The sequence below is a fragment of the Bombyx mandarina genome, chromosome A1 (assembly GCF_030267445.1).
Source record: "Bombyx mandarina strain Sakado chromosome A1, ASM3026744v2".
In the NCBI taxonomy this organism is placed as follows: Eukaryota; Metazoa; Arthropoda; class Insecta; order Lepidoptera; family Bombycidae; genus Bombyx; species Bombyx mandarina.
In genome coordinates, this window is record NC_143234.1 from 1,832,131 (window position 1) to 1,853,118 (window position 20,988).

Consider the following 20,988-nt stretch of genomic DNA (forward strand, 5'->3'; position numbering starts at 1 on the left):
GTCTAGATTTACAAATTTATTTGACCAATAGACGAGCAATCGACAACATTCGAGCTGAGTTTCCAGCAATTCATGATAAAAATAGCGGAGAAAATAAAATAAAGTGCTTTTGAAGAACTGAGGTTCTGTAGGTGCTAATTTAAAAAAAATACCAAGCATATGTGAGAGATGCTTGGTATTTTTTTTAAATTAGCACCCACAAAAAACTTGCTAAATCATTGGTCGTTTCCAAAAAATTACCTCATTCTCTAAACTCAAAATGTACAACCTCAATTCTAGACAAATTTACAAAATGTAACCGAGTAGATAAAAACTCTAGAATACAATTGGGTGTTTTTAAAAAAAAAAAGAAACGAGAATACGCTACGCGTACAATTACAAGTCATCTGTCTCTTACAAGCTTTATGGGTATGATCTATCTGTCTCGTTTTTCGCACCCACACAACTGAAGCCAAGGAGAAACTTGTGAATGAATGAACGTTATAAGTAGATAATGTGCAGTGGGCGATGTACTAATGTAAGCACTAGGTAATCAATATTAAAGAATTATGATGCCACACTATGAAGGCCCAGAATTTCATTATTATTATTTTTATAGCTTAGATAGGTGGACGAGCTCACAGCCCACCTGGTGTTAAGGTTACTGGAGCCCATATACATCTACGACGTAAATGCGCCACCCACCTTGAGATATAAGTTCTAAGGTCTCAATAGTTACAACCACGGAATAGACCTTATTTATCTATTCCGTGGTTACAACGGCTGCCCCAACCTTCAAACCGAAACGCATTACTACTGAAATAGGCAGAGCGGTGGTACCTACCCGCGCGGACTCACAAGAGGTCCCACCACCAGTATGCTATTACTCTAAGTGCTACCTATACGTTTAGTGGTGACCATACCCTAGATATCACAGTGCAAACACTTCTATCCATATTGTAACATGGGTCAAATTCTCATTAGAACAACTAGCATCTATAGGCAACACTACTGAAACACGCAAAATAGTGGAACTACCGTCGTTTCCTAAAGAGGCTATTACAAAGCGCGCGTTGTAAAATCTAATAAATCCGTTTCTACTAATCTCAGACACAGGTACTAGCAGTCGCAATGGAGCGAGTTCGCCTTCGAAGCCAGACTATTATTACATATTCGCGAGCCGGTGCCGCGGTGTGCCAAACAAAAACAGGTTTCGTCGTAATAATACCGGGCGCGTGTTTGCAACGTTTATCAGTCGAGATCAGAAAAAACGCTTCGACTCCAAATTCTAAAAACTTTAGCGACCTATAACTTTTGTCACTTATCGATACAGTATTCTCGTTTTATCCAATTTGTAAATGTAGATCATTTGGAATGGTAGCTTTTAAGTAAATTTTTAAGCGTTAAAGCCAAAAAAATCTCTACAATTTTATCTGCCGAATATTTAAGATGCTGCTTCGTAAAGATCGTGCATATGGAATTAATTTGCTATCAAAAAACAGGGATAATTTACGCGACCAACATCAAACTCTGTAATTATAGGGTTCAATTTTGTGTTTTAAAAGGAGAATATTTAACGGCACACAGCGTACTAACTATATACTGATAACAAAAACTGGTTATTGCATACCTACCGACAGGCGAATCCTGCGAAACTTGTCTGAATATGTTGACGTTAAAAGCGTTTTACTTGAAACACCAATACGGTGATATCATCAGTGCATCTATAAATTATTAAAACAGCCTCTACATTTGTTCCGCATCTAAAATATACTACGACTCTCTTGGAATAAAAAAGTCGGGTAGGTGCCACCAACCTGCCTATATCTGCCGTGAAGCAGTAATGCGTTTGCATTCGATGGGCGTGGCAGCCGTTGTACTGTAAAAACGGAGACACGAGAGCTCATGTCTCAAGGTTGGATAGCGGCATTTACGTTGTAGATGTCTATGGCCTCCGATAACCACTCAACACTAGGTGGTCCGTGACATCGTCCACCGATCTAAGCAATAAAAAACACAGGATTCGGAGGATAAGAAAAATCGACCGCGCTCTTAGCACAGAACTAAAACAATAACGAATTTGCCATAATATAGATACAATGTGGACATAGAATGTTGAATTATTTTATCGAAAATAGGAAAAATGGAACAGTCACTGTTCAATTACTGTAATAACGTGGTACGAAAATAAAATGGTACGCTACAAGAATACATATACATCTTGGATCCAACATCTAATACTGCTGTATAAGTATCTAATACTGCTGGTAGGACCTCTTATGAGTCCACACGGGTAGGTACCACCGCCCTGCCTATTTCTGCCGTGAAGCAGTAATGCGTTTCGGTTTGAAGGGTGGGGCAGCCGTTGTAACTATACTTGAGACCTTAGAACTTATATCTCAAGGTGGGTGGCGCATTTACGTTGTAGATGTTTATGGGCTCCAGTAACCACTTAACACCAGTGGGCTGTGAGCACGTCCAACCATATAAGCAAAAAAAGCTGGTACTTTAGCGAATTGTTCATCTAGATTTTGCTTGTGAGTAAATCCTTTTAGAAATCGACTAGTGAAAGCTGTTGATGCTGCGCCGTGGCTAACGCTAAATGTATGAGATAACACAGCTTAAACTACTCGCACGCCACCTATCGTTGATGGTTCCACAAGAAAAACCTTCTCCAAAATGTCAATATTAAGAATCACTGATTTCGATATAGACAGCATATTATGTCTATTAGAGCATTTGTCGCATGACCTTAAATCATTAATAATTAAAGAATTAGGTGTTTTTTAGTAAATTGACATCTTGACCACATTCACAGTCTAATTTGGAAGCAGCGGTTTTTTTTTTGACAATTGGTTCGAATCTTGACGAGTGTGTTGTCTAAAAACCCATTTCGCGACCAGCCCGGTTTACCACGCGGCAATTATTTCAGAGGCGACATCACGAGCACACCAATTAAAACTATCCACAAACAAACCTAATAAATGTTAATTGATTCGCCGCGAACGAATTACGCAAGGTCATGCCACAAGTCATGTGGTTTCGATTCAAGTGAAAAATAAAATACAGCGTCCAAACACTATCTGTTTACTGATAATGTATTTTTAAAACCACTTCTCGGTATTCGCAGTGCGTACGTATAAAGCAAGTGTTCAATAGTCAGTTAAGACATTTTGTTTTCGCATCATGTAGGTATTCGGCAAAAAAAACAGCTTTATGCAATACTAGCGACCCGCCCTCGCTTCGCTTCGGAAACCGTAATTTATTATTGTTTTCTCCACTATTTAATGGATGTTATTATACATATAAACCTTCCTTTTCAATCACTCTATCTATTAAAAAAAACCGCATCAAAATCCGTTGCATAGTTTTAAAGATTTAAGCATACATAGGGACAGACAGATATAGGGACAGAGAAAGCGACATTGTTTTATACTATGTAGTGATCTAGCAATGTTTCTATCGTCAAAGTATTAACTAACTCGATCAACCACGTCACGTACACATTTCGTTGGTTATTTTTTATTTAATGATCCATATCAAGAATAAGAAAACTAGGAGCAGTTAAATATAAACTATTTTCATATAGATTTACGTGCTCGTAAAAGTATGTATAAAGCGACACGTCTCGACACAGGATGTAGTAAAGAAAAAAGTTCATAACGCAACGACAAAGTGAAATATAATGATTTATGTCGCTTTTAATGTTGAAGAAGTAACTTTTTTTTGTTGAAAACTACAACAACTTCTGTCATTGTAGATTTTAAATGAAGCGTTAATATAACAAATTACTTATTTTTGAACCAGATGGGTCAACGAACTCGAGACGCAACTGCTGTTGGATGACCACCAGAAATGCCGCCATCAACCTTGAGGCTTCTATCCGATGATTTGCAAGCGAAGTAAATTGTCCCTTAGAAATAACGTGACACTACAAAGCTTGCATACGCCCTGTCATGACCTATGCCATGCCCCATGGTTCATCCGAAATGTGGACCTCCTCGACGACATGGACCTGGAATCCATCAGTAAGTATCTACCGTCGGCAGCAGTGAGCCATTTCGATGATTTAACACAATTGGTATTATGATTTATCATATCGTTCTAAAAAGAAAATATGTTTACTGCCGACGTTTACTATCAAATCAAGTTGCTCTATGCAAGTGCAAGTTTTTTTTCAAGTTTGAAGCAAAGTTTTTTTAAGTTTTTTTTATTGCCCCTGTAGGCAGACGAGCATATGGTCCACCTGATGGTGAGTGGATATCGTCGCCCATGGACTTCAACAATGCAAGGGACAGAGCCAAGCTGCTGCCTATCGTTATGTATTCTCCATTAGGCTCGTTTGAAGCAGGACACGTTAATACCCTTTCCTTCCTATCCAGGTCTACCTCGTCGATTGGTACAAAACTAGGTAGTGATAGTCACCTGTAGTTTCACAATCAGGGACGCAACTTCCTGATCTGCAGACGCCCAGTTGGCACCACAGCAAAGGTAAGTCCGAAATAACAGTGTGGCGACTAGCTAATTATAGATGACTAGCGACCCGCCCTCGCTTCGCTTCGGAAACATTAAAACACACATGAAACCAAAAAAAAAAATTAAAAAAAATTTAAAAAGTAGCCTATGTTCATCAGGGACAATGTCGGCTTCTAACGGAAAAAGAATTTTTCAAATCGGTCCAGTAGTTTCGGAGCCTATTCGAAACAAACAAACAAACAAATCTTTCCTCTTTATAATATTAGTATAGATATAGACAACATCATTTCGGGGAACTCTCTGTGTTGGGACTACGGCAGATATTTCGATGTATTTACGTTGTGTTCAACTTTATTTTTAAATTAAACGTCACAGGTTAAGGTGTATGGAAAATGCTTCTGAAAACGCAATTTGGCTGCGTTGATGAATCACGGGCACGAGGCTTTTAGAATTCCATTAATAAATCCAGAGTTAGGTGCGCATGTAAGCTGGATTTGCGCTGGACGCAAGCAACGCAGGACTGATCTTCGTGGCTTGTATGAGGCCTATGTCCAACAGCGGATGTATGTGGGGTGATAGAGTATGTGAACGCATGGATATATCACAACACACGTTTGCGAGATTGCGATAGTTATCCGTACTAACATATATGTCATCCATAGCAAGGTCTGTTTCTCAAAACTAGAAAATACAATTTTGCAAATATTCTCTCTGTAGCACAATTTGATTGCACGATATAATTCCGTCATCGTCATCAAATTTACTTGTGAATACATATTATTCCCAAACATTAGGCTCAATGAAATGACATCAATGAATGATGACTTCAATGAAATCATTTAAATGTAACAAAAAACTCGAGTGCACCAATATATTATTTACCTACTAGATATTTATTTATGTTTAATTTACACACAGATGTATTTATACTTTTATTAATTGTTTTTCATTATTATAACCGAGACGAATCTAATGACGCATCATATGCTCGAATTCATGAGAAGGTTTGCGCTGTAGAGCGTGTCAAAGAATTTTGATACCTCTGTGAAATTTTGTGGACCTCATTCGACAGTCGGTTAAAAATTAGGTCAAAATTATTAAGGCAATCGTACGGCTTTTTCCTTCCCACCATTGGTTCGAGGAAAACATGCGGCTTTGTCCATTACAAATAAGGTCATTCTGAGCCCAAGACCAGACGAAATAAAAGGAATATCACATTAGCACACTTTAGGAGCGCACTATTCGTGTCACGGTCTCGCTTGGGTTATTTTAGTAACAATGTTTGATACGTCTGAAATTTTATGTACACCTTATTTTCGCCTCCGCCAGTGCAAGTTTTGACTTTGAGATTTTCCAGTTGTCTTGATTTGCAGGTGAATTTATAATGCGTCCAAGGTCACGAGATATCGCGAATGGGGTAGAGTCAGTTTCGAACGAGTAAAAAAGTAGTAGTAGTACACTTTTATGATTCTTCAGTCCAATGAGCCAAAATTATGACGGAAAACGTTAGAAGATCCAATCTAGATGACAGGAACGGAAAGCTGTGAAGGAAATTTGGAACTGCCCATGCCGATGACTACTTACATGATATCGCTACAAACTAAAGATAGACTTTTGTTTTCCTATTATTTCCTATATGTTTAATGTCATATAGAATTAGTTGTTTAAGGTTTTAGATATGATTTATTTATTTACCATTATGCATGTTTAATGTAATAGATTTAAAATGTTTGTCGCCTAACAGGTAAGGCAGTCGGTGTATTTCTTCTTCCAATACTACTAGTATACTGGAATTCAAACGGGCTAATCTGCATACACTTTTACTGCATGGGATATTAGTATGCTTTTAATAAAACAAACGTAGTAAGGATGGGAACGAATGAGCATTATTAAAAGCTTTGTAACGTGAGTACTGCAAGTAAAAGTTTCGTGGCGACGCCGGGCGAATTTGCGAACTGCCTTTAGCGAGCACCCTGCGCGAATATTAAAAGATACGTCGAGACGTGTTACACGTGTTTGTTTTACAAAAAGGGAAATTGTCGGATGACGAGGTCTTTCGGACCTTGGAATTGTCGCTTAATTTAAAACCACAAGTGTACGCCGATGAACATAAGCACTTCAGAGTTCCATACACGTCTTGAAGAAGTTTGATGAAAGAGATCTTTTTTAGTAATAATAATAATAATAAAAGCCTTTATTCAGACGCAAAGGATGTTTACAAATAATAAACTTAAATTAACGACTCTGCCGAGTCGATGACATCGACAACTTCGTCTGTTTGCCCAGCTTTGGTAAAGGCCTCTTCCATTTCTTTCCATTCTACTCGGTTTACAGCTTTCCTTGTCCATAGTTTTCCTGCTACCGTCTTTATCTCGTCTTCCCACCCCCGAATCTGTCTGCCTCGTTTCCTTTTTCTATCTCTAGGGTACCAAAATACTATGCTTTTGTTCCATTTTTCGATGCCTCTTATTGTATGTCCTGTCCATTGCCATTTTAGTTTCCGAATTCTAGTTAAAACATTTTGTATGTTATTGCGACCTCTAATGACTTTGTTTCGTACTCTGTCTGATTTTTTAAAATTCAGCATGCAGATTTTTTTTATTAGTAAATGACTAAAGATTTAGTAACTTGGAACAAATCACGCTCGATCATCAGCCCACTAAGTTTCTCGCCGGATCTTCTCAGTGGGTCGCGTTTCCGATCCGGTGGTAGAGCCGGTGGAGAGTTCTGCGAAGCACGGCTCTTGCTAGGGTTCGTGTTAGCAACGTCGTCAGGTTTGAGCCCCGTGAGGTCACCTACTAGTTAAGGTTACGCTGGAATAGCCTCTCAAGGCCTACCAGCTTAGGTAGGAAAAAAAAAAAACAACTCGGTCATCCGGCCCCAATTTAGGATTCCCTGTATTAAAGAGACTGACATAGATACTTATATTCGTTCAATTTCGTTCATAAACTTTGGTTACGAACTCAACGTGTTTCTTCTCTTGTTGAACCTTTTTTTTTCTGTGAGTTATTGTGGAATCGGTGCAGATTATCTTAGTCATAGAAAGCTGTGTTCTCAGTTGCGATATCTGACGCCCTCATGTCCAGACTTCATTGCATAAACCGCCAACTTTCTATCACTTCACCTCAATATCTGCTTGCATTCTCTTTATGCATTTGTTTAATGTTTCATCATTTTGTTGTTTGCCTGGTACTTTCGATTATTTAATTTAAGGAACAGTCCTATTTTAACGCAGTCCCACGATTCGGTTCTTGCTTTGCTAGATTGAACCTTCTGCCACGCGAATTAGAAAAAAGTTAACTCCCAAAGTGCAATTGAGATAATTCTCGAAATTGTGATGATAATGCAAGACCTTACCCACTGAGTCTCTCGCCCGATCCGGTGGTAGATTCAGCGAAGCTATAGGTATAGCCCCTTAGGCTACCAACCATTAGGTAGGGGGAAAAAAGCAAGACCTAGGACAGGTCTGTGATTTTGAAGCTCGGTTAACTCCAGAATAATTTTTTGCCCTGCCTATTGAGTTTTCAAATCTAGGATTAAAAATCCCTTAACCAATTTTTTAAAGAACAAGTAACTCAGATATTATACGTGATTTTGATCACGAAAACTGTAAAATAATTCGGAAACCTACTCGGAAAGTCGGAAATAATATATTGATAATACAAACACGAGATAAAACCGTGAAAGAGGCTTTAATTATGTTCATGATCAGCGAAAACCGAAGAAAATACTATTACTGACGTAGTGAAAGGAACTTTATGTATTCAAATGTGTAAAACAAAAAATGATTACTTCCGGTCATCGTCCTAGTTGAATTACCCCATAGACACAGCCCTGAGTTTCTCGCCGGATCTTCTCAGTGTGTCGCATTTCTGATCCAGTGGGAGATTCCGCGAAGCACTGCTTTTGCTAGGGCTAGTGATAGCAACACTCCCGGTTTGAGCCCCGTGACCTCACCTACACGTCAAGGAGAAACTGATCTAGCCTCTCAAGGCTATCAGCATAGGTAAAAAAAAAAGGACTAAAACAAAATATCTTACTCCTTAACACTGTGACCTTGTCCTTAATATTTCATAATTACTCATAATACATAAATATTTTTGTGTTTTAATAAATATTAGCCTTGGATATTGCGAACAACAGAACGGCCTTAATGACTCAGATTGTTCTGACCGCACGTTTCCAGGACTCGATTGGAACTCCATTGAAATTGTGTTTACTCAACAGTTTCGAGCTGATGCAATTGCCTTCGAGAAACATTGCGTCATGGGTTCGCATCATCAGCGGTCGTATTTGAAATTGATTTATTGGTAAGTGGGGATTTTTTTTAAGAAAAGAACTGAATGTGTTGTTATTCTTCCTCTTCAATTAATCAAATTTTGGCTGTCTAGTGACTATCTAGAGAAACATCATCGCATCTTTTATCTTGGTAGGAATAGAGTACTCTAGGTACTTATACCATATATACTGCAATCTCCCACTACGAAAACCCGAAGAAGACTAGTGCTGAAAATCAGAGGACTTTAAGAATGATTTTATCCATAGCAAAAGCTAAAAATGAGGCTGTTTTCGTGTTGGACCCAAATTATTTATGGCCAGGTTTCTGAGTTACCGGAGGAAGTAGCATGCAACCTACATGCTACATTTTTCTCGATAGTTAGCAGGATTGTTAGCAGTGTAATAACAGAAGAATAGACCGCCTGGTTTTTAAGGTTCTATGTGTAAATAATATCAACAGATATATACGAAAAACGTAAAGTTTTGTGACATGAATTCGATTGAACTATTCGACAACAGTCGCACTCTCCAAATCCGCACGGCTATCTGTGCACGCTTTAATGACTAGCTGTTGTTGATGGCGACAACAAAATTTCCACCGATCATCTATAAGCATGACCTAGAAATTCCAAGTCGGCTACCATCCAATTCGAACACAGATAGCAATAATATTTAAAATAGACTTACCTATTTATACGCGCTTATCAAACACCCTTCCGTCATTACGCAAAATAAGCGTCCTATCTTTTTATTTTTTATTGCTTAGATGGGTGGACGAGCTCACAGCCCACCTGGTGTTGAGTGGTTACTGGAGCCCATAGACATCTACAACGTAAATGCGCCACCCACCTTGAAATATAAGTTCTAAGGTCTCAAGTATAGTTACAACGGCTGCCCCACCCTTCAAAACCGAAACGCATTACTGCTTCACGGCAGAAATACGCAGGGTGGTGGTACCTACCCGCGCGGACTCACAAGAGGTCCTACCACCACTATCTATACTATTTTTTTGTTTCATCTTTGAAGTCATCCAAGCTAGAAGCGTTTTGTGCTCACTCAAACCACCTCAAATCTGAACACAGCCCCGTTAATCACGAAGCCACAAAACTGGTACGTATGTAAACATTAATATGATGACATCAGCGGCGCTAATATTAAAACTTGGCACCACACAACGCATGGATCATACGAAACACTGGGGTATCGGGAAACCGGGATTATTTGGAGTAGCTTAAACAATCAGAACTACTTACCAATTCGATTTTTAGTTCACGAAAGAGATACAGATCAACGCCACATCTAAATTAGGTATTGATATTGGAATTAGAAATATCAGTCCAATATTGTTTGCCATAATTTTATATAATATTAATCTTCAGTTTGAAACATTTTGTGCCCACAACTCCATTATTGCGTATTTGTAGCTCATGTAAAATATCGATACAAAATTACGTATATGAAGGTTGATTTTTTAAGAGTAATTCTATTTAGATTTATCTAAACAGCTCTACATATAAAGAAAAAAGATGTACATACAAAATTAGTCCTGGAGATAACAAGACAAAAGACGAACTGTAGAGTAAATAAATTAATAAAAAATGGTTGCATAATCCATATTCACGCTGAGAACACGTACTATGGAACAAAACAGAGATAGAACAATCATTTATTACAATAAATAGTTTAGGTAACAATAACTTTAATAAAATGATGAAATATTTTTCTGACAACAAAACATATTCAGAGCGAAATTCTTATACATAATTATGTCTAAGCAAATATTATTAATAAATCGAATAATTCTTTGCGCGGCAAAACTTGAATACGCATTAAAAAAAAAAGAATTTTCGGAAAGACTCCTTAATTAATGTTATCTCCGTATCACATGCTTCATTATAGTAATTACTGATCATACTGATAAAGCTCAATCCATCTTATATTCTAAGAAAACACAATGAAACTTCAGAAAATAAAACCTTAGAAATGAAATAATGACCGTGAAAATTATTCATGTATTTGACTTTACATTGACTCACCGTAGCGACAATCCTTTTGTATTCACAAAACAAAGCACAAACACACTTTGAACGGCACTCCAATTTATTACACAAACATTTGGTAAATAAATACGTTATTTTATAATATTTCGTTTTTAAAATTCGTCGTGTCGTGGCGCTCGCGCTTTTGCGTTCGCGCGCGGAATGAAGCAAGTTGCGCGCGCATTCGATCCCCGCGCTCGCAACAGAAATAGTCGTGAGTCAGTTTTAGTTTCAAGAAATTAAATTAAAAAGAAAAATATTTTGTTACGAATATGCACATATTCACAAGTATGACCGCAATCCATGTACCATAAATATATAAAAGTTATTAATGTCTGAAAAGGATGATTTTTTAGTTATTTCTTATTCGAACTCTTTCAGTCGTGTACTTGGAGTTGAATGTAGTAGGTAATAATAATAATAATTTGTTTATTTCTCTCATAAAGGTATAGTACAAATATATGTATATAGAGATTAACTAGATTAATTAGGTGCGTGACGCGAGACTTAAAAAATAGTTGCTACCATTCCGCTTATTTCCATATTATTATAGTTGTAACGTTTACACGCTCTAGGGACCAGTTGGAGGGCCTGAGCTTTAACAATAAAAAACTATTACTCGAAAATTGGTACTTCAAAAAATTTAAATTAAATTAAATTTTAAATTTCAATAACCTCGATTTTGCTTCGGAATGTGAGCTTCCTCCTCCATTCTAGTGAACTTGGCTAAAACAAGCTTTTCACGAACTTTATTAAGCTTCTGAAAATTTTCACAGATGGCAGTAGTTAGCGATCTGATATCGCGATTAAACGTACATATTGAAAGTGAACCCAACATCCGTAGTTGGTATATTTAGTTCTGTCTTGTTGTACTAGATGGCAGTAAAAGTTTAGACTTTAAAATAAAAAAGGGGTTGTCAAATTATTTTCGTGTTATTATGCGCACAGTTGTTAATGTTGAAATCACTGGGTGTGTCCCGCGACTCCACCTATAGTTTATCGAAAACAATTATGAAATTAGATTTGTAAAATGCACATTTAAAATACAACTAATTCCAACCTGAGAGTCAAATTTAAAACTAAAGTTTTGTATAGCCGAATATACCGCTAAGCTGATGGTAACTAACTGCCTTTGCCAATCTACTGTTAATAGAGAAGGATTTCTTTCAAATTTGTTTTGGCGGAAACTATGATGTCATAGCACTCAGGAAACACTATGTAGTTGATTTCAAAAGTGGCTGATACGAAAATCGTTCGTTGGAAAAACGATGTCTCTTAAACCGACAATTTGTGGCACTTATTATAGTTTGTAGCACTTATAGTACTTATCTAGTAGACAACTTATTATTGTTCTATACGATCCAATAGTGGCAGAAGATTTCTATTTCACACCCCATGTTATATTTTGACATGTTTAAATAAAAGCTGAACATATTGCATTGCAAATCACACGATAACCTTTTGACGTAATATGATAAAAAAAACATGAAATTCCGAGGAAAGTGATACGTATTGACCGTATGAAATTAACCCATACGTCATGGTCTTTAATCTTTATTGAATATACATAATAATATAGCTACAGTTAAGGGTTTAATTAATTTGATAGATTGCACTACTAACTTTTACAGTTATCACTTTTCCGTGACCATCATTCGTGAGAACAATGTTATACATACTATGTAATTAAGCCCACGGTATATTTCCATGACCTCATTGGATATATTACGACTTACAATCACGCTTTTACCTAAGTTGCCTAAAACAACGGATTAAGTTGGATAGTTTATTCGTGATATCTTTTCAGTAGCCTTATTGGTTATCACTAGTCCACCAAGCAGCCATCCGACGAATCCACATTCTACTTTCTTTCACTCTCGAAGTTCATGCACTAATTCAAAAGGTTTCATGCAGTGCTCAATGCTCATCTATTTTATACGAAGACCGTAGGTAGTTAAAGACTGTGTGTGCTTCCGTTAAGATCAAAACAATGCTATATTATGGTACCACTCAAGCGGTCTGATGGTAACTTAATCCTAGAATGGGTACGTGTCAGTCGAACGTTAATAAAAACATACGTATAAAAAAATTTATACAAGAAAAGGTCTACACAGTATTGGCTAAAATGACTGGCACTTTTTGAGAAAATATACTTTTTTGTCCTTCCTATTTGCTGGTGGCCTAAAGGGCTATTTCAACTACTCGCAGACTGGAGAAAATGGAGTCTCCGAACAGAGATAATTTAGAAGTTCAGAGCGAATTAAGTAGGTAGTTGAATGATTGATTAGATAAACAGGCTGATAATAGCTTGAAAATAAAAACGAGCAGGAGAAGCGATATTCGGATATATGTAAATGGGAGACCAAAAAATGATAACTCGAAACTCGAACAGAGCTATATAATAATATATTGTTTTGCTTTTTAAATAACTTTAAATGAACAGACTTTTCTCTCTATAGATTACACGTTTTTTTCGCGTGTATGATGGTCTCATCTATGGTCAGGGATGTCCAAACTAGAGATTTCAGGAACCGAAAAAAAAAGACCATTCTTAAATTTATGAAGAACTCTGTCTTTGTCTGAAAGAAGAAACAAGCAATAATGAGAGACGTTGTGTAAATATATTACTGTGTAACAGATCTGTAGCGATGACCGAACATTCTAGTACGAGCGTATAATATCTTAACATTATATGCCTGTTTGGAGTGTTATTCTATAATAACAGTCAATTGAATCACTTAACATCATGCTAATTAACGGCATATTCCAAAGAACTAATGCATTTAATCTTCAAGAAAACAATAATTACAGCGGATAGGTACTGTCATCCTATTCTTGTATTTTTGATTAAAAACGGACTTTTATTAGTATGTCTAAATATCTAATTTTCCTTGTTGATGCTACACAATTTTTAAATACATTTACCAACATTTACTGACTGCACAAATAGTAGACGCGATCCGTGCCTTCCATGCTTTGAGCAGCCCTGGTTTAAAGTACCATTGTGTTGTGTATAGTGAATTTTTCGATGTGTGCGTTTGGAAACGATTGGATGATTTCACATACAAAAACGTAATTTTACTACCATAAAACTATACAGTTTAATCTAATTTCACTATAAAATTAAATAATAATTCACAGTTTGGCGAAATTAAGAGTAGTATTCGAAAAAAACATACTTTCAATTCCATATTGATTTTGCACACATATGAACAAAATGTTTCTGGCAGTGGTCGCGTGGGAGCCCCACCGCGCCGGCCCCGCGGAACCCAGTCGACACTCACACAGAGTTAAGCTTTTAGTGTTGGGACACTGCATCGCAACCGCACATTTATCGGTTTAATTGTAACTTGTGCCAATTTTTGTTTAAAATTTTATCATTCTGAAAATAATTAGTTTTGAGCTAAGTCTGCTTATTTTAAGTATGCTTTCAATATGGAATTTCAAATAGATTTTTTTCGTTTGCAAATAATAGTACTGTATTAAGCTGCAGTGTTCTCTAGCCGCAGTTGTAGCGGTTGTAGAAGTGAATCGCGAGCATGACGAAAATCTCGACTGGTTGATTTCTTAATGTTTATACAAACCGAATGCTTCAGGTCGGTTGTCTCAGCTTTTATGGATCAACCATCAAATTATAAATAAACCTCAAATTTCGAAAACTTAGGTTTTTTTTTTGCTTAGTTGGATGGACAAGCCCACGGCCCACCTGGTGTTAAGTAGTTAATGAAGCTCATAGACATCTACAACGTAAATACCGCCATCTACTTTGAGATATGAGTTCTAAGGTTTCAGTTTTTACAGTACAATGGCCCTACCCTTCAAGTCGAAACGCATTACTCCTACATGGCAGAAATAGGCATTAATAGGCAGAAATAGTACAGTAAAGGTTCATTTCAATGACCATGAGGTGATCCCATCTATAAAAAGTTTCTAAGTTTCTCGCAGGATCTTTGGATCGTGAATCCGATCTGGTAATAGATGTATTCGTGAAGTAGCTGCCCTTAAGCTGTTTAATCTCTTGGGGGCGCTCGGGCAGCTGTTAGCAAATCCCACTCCTGCTGGCTGAACCCGTGCTCACCCACCTGTCCTGGTGAAACTGGAACGGCCTTCGGTCGACATGTAATTCTTCCTTCCCAAAAAAATAATTCGCAAACCGAATATTAATTAACCATTTTGCCTCTAAATTGTACAAACTCAGGGTTTTCTCAGACCGCTTCTTAGGATGAATATCCTCCATTATCACAAGACTTTTGACTTTGAAATGTCTTTCTTCGAACAGTGTTTGAAAACAATATTTAGGCCTACACAGCGGCTTGGCTGTAACTAAGACTAATATTCAAAATAATCATTCTCAATAAAGAAAGGTTGAAATTTTTAAAAAGTAAAAAGGAAATTTAAAACGAAAATTAGTGACAGTCGATGAGCAGAAAGTTAATGTACAACACTAAAATAAAATTGTCGCCGGTGAATCACCAACCAACCTACATTATTCCTGCAATGGTGATATAATGCAGCTTTTACCTTATTGGTGGAGATTCCGGTGCGGCAATTTTTCAGCCAATCATAACACAGCACGGATAGCGTCATTCCCCCAGAACGCTGATCCTATATAAGCAGCTGTAACGGTTTTCTCCGCATTCACATTCGTTTGGCAAGCCACTTAACCGGTCGCGCTGAACGACGACTGATTATAATTTAATTCTACATTTAAGCATAGAAAAAAACTCAAATCAAAATGGTGAGTTGCTTAATTATTTCATTTCTTCAATTTTAAAATTCTTCTATGTATATTACTTAATAAATTCATGGCATCGTATGCCGGTCGATCACGCCACCATTTTGTGTACGTAATGACGGCCACGTTCGATAAGTGTCAATTAAATTTCGAAAGATTTAGTTTGTGAAGAATCTCCTAATTCTTCTTTTGTTTCAAAATCCCAATGGCTTAGTAAGTTTAGTCGTTTTTTGTTTCGATTAAATTCCGTCTGCCGACGTTTTTGTGGTCTAGTTCAAGGTGCCGCTACCACGCCCTTGATCGATCAAATCTTGTTAGCCACAAAAACATTTAGTGAATTTAAATATGTTAGCAGAAATGTTTTTAATGAGACTTCGATTTTTATTAATAAATGCATATTAGTCACGGACACATGGTCGATGATCTCATTTGAAGCCGGTGATATCATCTGTATTGAAAATGAAATGTTCTAGATAATCTGCCGCCTTATTGAACAGGGAAAGCGTGACGTGGTGATTTCACCTTTCACCGTAAATTTATCGAGCCAATGAATAAATGTATTATAATTTTATTAAAAACCTAGTACATAGCTATCGTTGATTAGTACGTATTTTCTGATCTTTTTCTTTTCTTTAAACAGCGTGAGTGCATCTCTGTACACGTTGGCCAAGCCGGAGTCCAGATCGGTAATGCCTGCTGGGAGCTTTACTGCCTGGAGCACGGCATCCAGCCTGATGGCCAGATGCCCACAGACAAGACTATCGGAGGTGGAGACGATTCTTTCAACACTTTCTTCAGCGAGACCGGAGCTGGCAAGCACGTACCCCGTGCTGTCTTCGTCGATCTGGAACCTACTGTTGTTGGTCAGTATTACGAACACTAGACAAAAAATTTCGCTTAATTGAACCAGATTAAGGAATATTAAATGTATTTTTTTTTACACAGATGAGGTCCGCACTGGCACATACAGACAGTTGTTTCATCCAGAACAACTTATTACTGGTAAGGAAGATGCGGCCAACAACTATGCCCGTGGTCACTACACCATTGGAAAGGAAATCGTAGATTTGGTTTTGGACAGAATCCGCAAGCTCGCTGACCAGTGTACCGGTCTGCAAGGATTCCTGATCTTCCACTCCTTCGGTGGAGGTACCGGCTCTGGGTTCACTTCCTTATTGATGGAGCGTCTCTCCGTTGACTACGGCAAGAAGTCTAAACTGGAGTTCGCCATCTACCCCGCGCCTCAGGTTTCCACTGCCGTCGTCGAGCCCTACAACTCTATCCTCACCACCCACACAACCCTTGAGCACTCTGACTGTGCTTTCATGGTCGACAATGAAGCCATCTATGACATCTGCCGCCGTAATCTCGACATTGAGCGCCCAACCTACACCAACCTGAATCGTCTCATCGGACAGATTGTCTCCTCGATCACTGCTTCTTTGAGATTCGACGGCGCTCTGAATGTGGACCTCACCGAGTTCCAGACTAACTTGGTGCCTTACCCCCGTATCCACTTCCCACTGGTCACGTACGCGCCAGTCATCTCTGCCGAGAAGGCCTACCATGAACAGCTTTCCGTCGCCGAGATCACAAACGCATGCTTCGAGCCCGCCAACCAGATGGTGAAATGCGACCCCCGTCATGGCAAGTACATGGCTTGCTGTATGCTGTACCGTGGTGACGTCGTACCCAAGGATGTGAACGCGGCCATCGCTACCATCAAAACCAAGCGTACTATCCAATTCGTCGACTGGTGTCCAACCGGTTTCAAGGTCGGTATCAACTACCAGCCACCCACCGTGGTGCCCGGAGGCGACTTGGCCAAGGTTCAACGTGCCGTCTGCATGTTGTCCAACACCACCGCCATCGCCGAAGCTTGGGCTCGCCTCGACCACAAGTTCGACCTCATGTACGCCAAGCGTGCTTTCGTGCACTGGTACGTCGGTGAGGGTATGGAGGAGGGAGAGTTCTCCGAAGCCCGTGAGGACCTGGCTGCCCTCGAGAAGGATTATGAAGAAGTCGGCATGGACTCCGCTGAAGGCGAGGGTGAGGGAGCCGAAGAGTACTAAGCCAGTGAAATATCTTTTATGGCGCACTCGCACCGTTTTACATTCCGGTGAAATTAAATAAAAAAAATGATGTATCGAAAAGTTTTTATTTTTTATTTTTCCTGTTCATTTTCTTAATCGCTTTCACTCATGACAAAGTACTCGTGAGCGTCATGTAGTATATTGGAGGGGGCAGGCTTAACGAGTCCCATGATGTTCCGACATCGCATTTAAATAATGAAATGATTACAAACTGCGCTCAAAGCTGTTTCTTTAATTGAACTCATTAGCAATAGTATATTAATGGGCAAATACCGTAATGTAGTCTTTGTGATCGTAGTAGGTAGGTAGGTATCGCCCTTTTAATCTAAATTCGTTGCTTCAGAAACATCCATATTAGCAAAATGACTGCTTGGAAAGTAGGTAGGTACCTATGTACCTAACGTCACGCATTCGCTCAATAATGACTGTTTCTTGCCTGTATTTGGGGCACGATGTTAGCATGGAACATGATTTCAAATGTTTCAGACCTATCGCGAGAAATCCAGTCTCGCAGGTTCACGAATATTTTTATTTTATTTTTATTGCTCATATGGGTTGACGAGTGTAAGTTCTAAGGTCTCAGTATAGTTACAAGTAGACTATTTAAAGCAGCCCTTGGCAAAAAAAATTATCTGGTAAGTGCTACATAGAGGTACATTGATAAAAACTGACCAGAACTTACACTAGACGTTGAATAGAATCAAAATAAGTGTCTTAATTAAGATATCAAAGCCAGTAAGAAATAACGATATGTAGCTCTTTTTTTTTTTTTTTGGTCAGGAGGAAATCGCCGGACTTCTGCCCTTTTCTGGGGATACTGGGCGGGGTATGTCAGAGTCGAACTGACTAAAACCTCCTGTCGCTCAACAACCAACGTCCAAACCTCGCATGAGACAGAACTCATGACAAGGCAAAGGGGGGAAAGTGAAGCGTTTAGTGCGGAGCACATCTCTCCCATCACCCTCCCCCTCGGGACGCTGGACTGGCGGTCGTCGGCGCCACGACCACCAGCCCTCTCGGTCGGCAGACTGTCCGAAGCCCGCCTAGATGGCGCCGGTTAGAGTGGGTTACCCTACGGAATACCCCGCTGGGCCAGAACCAGCGTGGGTCGAGGATAGCCGGCCTTCCATCACCCGGATGCTCTTGCGTAAAACGCGTGCAGAGCAGCTTGCACGTCGTCTTCTTAGGCCCCCCTCGCCGGTCCCCAGACCGACATGTGAGGGGGACCCGAAACAATTAGAAGGCCAGGGCTTGGGCGAGATCCGCCTCCCTGGCCCCCGCTCGACGGCGGCGGGACTGTGCGTCTCTCACGCGCCCCGCCGCCTCCTTCTGCGAGATGGTGCACTCGCAGAAGTCGAGCATCGCCTTCCACGACTCGTCGTCGCCGAGCATCGATGCCACAACACTCGGCAACGACAAGTCGGTTCCTATTTTTGCGACGAGGACACGGCGCCACCCCTCCCATGCGGAGCAGGCGACGAGCGTATGCTCTGCCGTGTCCAAGTCGCAACCACAATGGTGGCACTCTGCCGTCGGCTCGGCTGTGATCCGGTGCAGGAACTCACCGAAACAACCATGCCCAGTGAGCACCTGCGTGAGCCGGAAAGTGAGGCGTCCTCTGTCACGATTCACCCAATCCACAAGGACCGGGCGAATCGCCTCGATGGTCCTACGACCAGCCGAAGGATCAGCCAGCCGTCTGGACCATGACTCCAGCAGCTCTTAGAGTATTTTTTTTTTTTTTGTAAAGTGATGCACAAAGTAATGTTTATTAAATAACGACCATTCATATACAGTAAATTAATATGAAACATTTTCTGAGCATAATCGAGAAAAACGGCTAATATTACCGAGATAGATTTTATAAATTATCTATATTCAATACGTAAAACTTAAATGAAAATGTAACAAAATACAACAAAAATGAAGATTTGGTAATGTTATTTTTTTTTTATTAGAATAAAGATATACAAGATACCTATATTAAATTCAGTAACTGTAGAAATACTGTCACATATGTACCTATGAATGTAATAAATTGAACTAACTGCCGGTGTGTCTAGAATGCCACGAGTTTCTTTTCGATTTATACATAGCAGTCGTTGTAGGCCGAGAAAGAGCTGAGCAGGTCGTGGGCTGCTAACTAATACTAAATTGCCAAAATAAAATTTAAATAGTTATTAACATGGCATCTTAAATTTCAATAAAAAATACTTTACTGATTACTGTCAAAGTGTTACTGTAATGTCAAAACATGTCAACACAATATTACATGACGTAAAAGAATCATATTCCTTATAGCCCGTTTAGCATGAATTCTGAATATGAATTCAAGGTTCACTACATACCTGACAGGGTATAATCAATGACTTAACTTGTTGACGACAGTAACAAATATACCTACGTAATAGGTCCAAGATTGTCCACTTGTAACATGTAGTGGGAGTAAGATGAGATCATTCGCTTTACTTGGTCATGGCCAACTGTTATCATGTTAATTCTATATAAGGCCTTGTTGATCCTTTCAGCTTTCGAAGTAAACGGACAAAAATATTTTGTATAATGTTTTTCCTTATTTCTGATAACCGTAACAAATTGGTAGCTTTAATTTTTCCCATTTTTCTCATTTAGTATGAATAGGATTTGTCATATATATTTCTGAACAAGCAAATTTATCTATTCGTCTTTGTTTAACTTAAGATTACGTGACAGAGCCACACAGAATTATATTAAGCGAAAATAGCAATGTGATAATACGAAACATTCTCAGTCAGTAAAAGTAACAGAGCTAGAAGCATATACATAAGAGAAATAACCCAAGCTGATATCGGTCTTCAAATAATAAATCAACCGGAAATTGACTGCTCCCTCGACGCGTTGTAACAAAAGTGGAGTAGAGAGATCACGTTAGCGGGTAGCTATCAATCACATAACACAAGATATTTGACAGATGGCTGAATCTTGCTAACAAGATTCTCAAGTTAACAATCTTCGGACAACAGCATTTTGACCGTTAGTCTACCGAGCAACTTCACCCGCTCAGTGGAAGATCTTCCCTTTATCGCTACTTCCAAAAACCCCACAAGAGAGTAGCATAATAATAAGGTACTTCAAGTAAATTAATATTATTGAAAATGTTCTCTCACTTTCTGAATACATTTTCAAAACCGAAGGAAGATATAAGATCAAAATCGATTTAGTTCACGAGAGAGTAGAAAGCGTTTCGCTATCTATTTCGAGACAAACGTGTGAGTCTGGGGGTCTTTGAACCGATACAGTTAAATATAACTGCAGTTTCCCCCAGCGATATAGTCTGGCTTGTTTTATTAGTTTATTTGCCTTCCTCGTTTCAAAGCGTACCAAGGAAAAATCTGTCCTAAAGCGGTTG

General features: G+C 38.9%; 2 protein-coding genes across 4 annotated transcripts in view; one reads left to right on the plus strand and one right to left on the minus strand.

Annotated features, from left to right (window-relative positions):
* The window catches only part of LOC114239654 (uncharacterized), a 49,452-nt gene extending 35,481 nt beyond the window's left edge, over positions 1 to 13,971 (minus strand). For 2 of the 3 annotated variants that reach the window (XM_028169959.2, XM_028169958.2), the window contains exon 1: positions 10,770 to 10,939. The gene's annotated coding sequence lies outside the window, so the exon portion shown is untranslated. Of the gene's footprint in view, positions 1 to 10,769; positions 10,940 to 13,951 lie in introns of those variants that run through there. The other variant, XM_089739938.1, reaches the window with a different exon arrangement.
* Positions 13,972 to 16,151: 2,180 nt separating this feature from the next.
* On the plus strand, positions 16,152 to 17,660 carry Tua1 (alpha-tubulin). Its single transcript, XM_028169961.2, has 2 exons — positions 16,152 to 16,370; positions 16,453 to 17,660. The coding sequence occupies exons 1-2, from the start codon at positions 16,250 to 16,252 to the stop codon at positions 17,577 to 17,579; spliced, it is 1,248 nt and encodes a 415-aa protein (XP_028025762.2). The 5' UTR covers positions 16,152 to 16,249; the 3' UTR covers positions 17,580 to 17,660.
* The last annotated feature ends 3,328 nt before the right edge of the window (positions 17,661 to 20,988 follow it).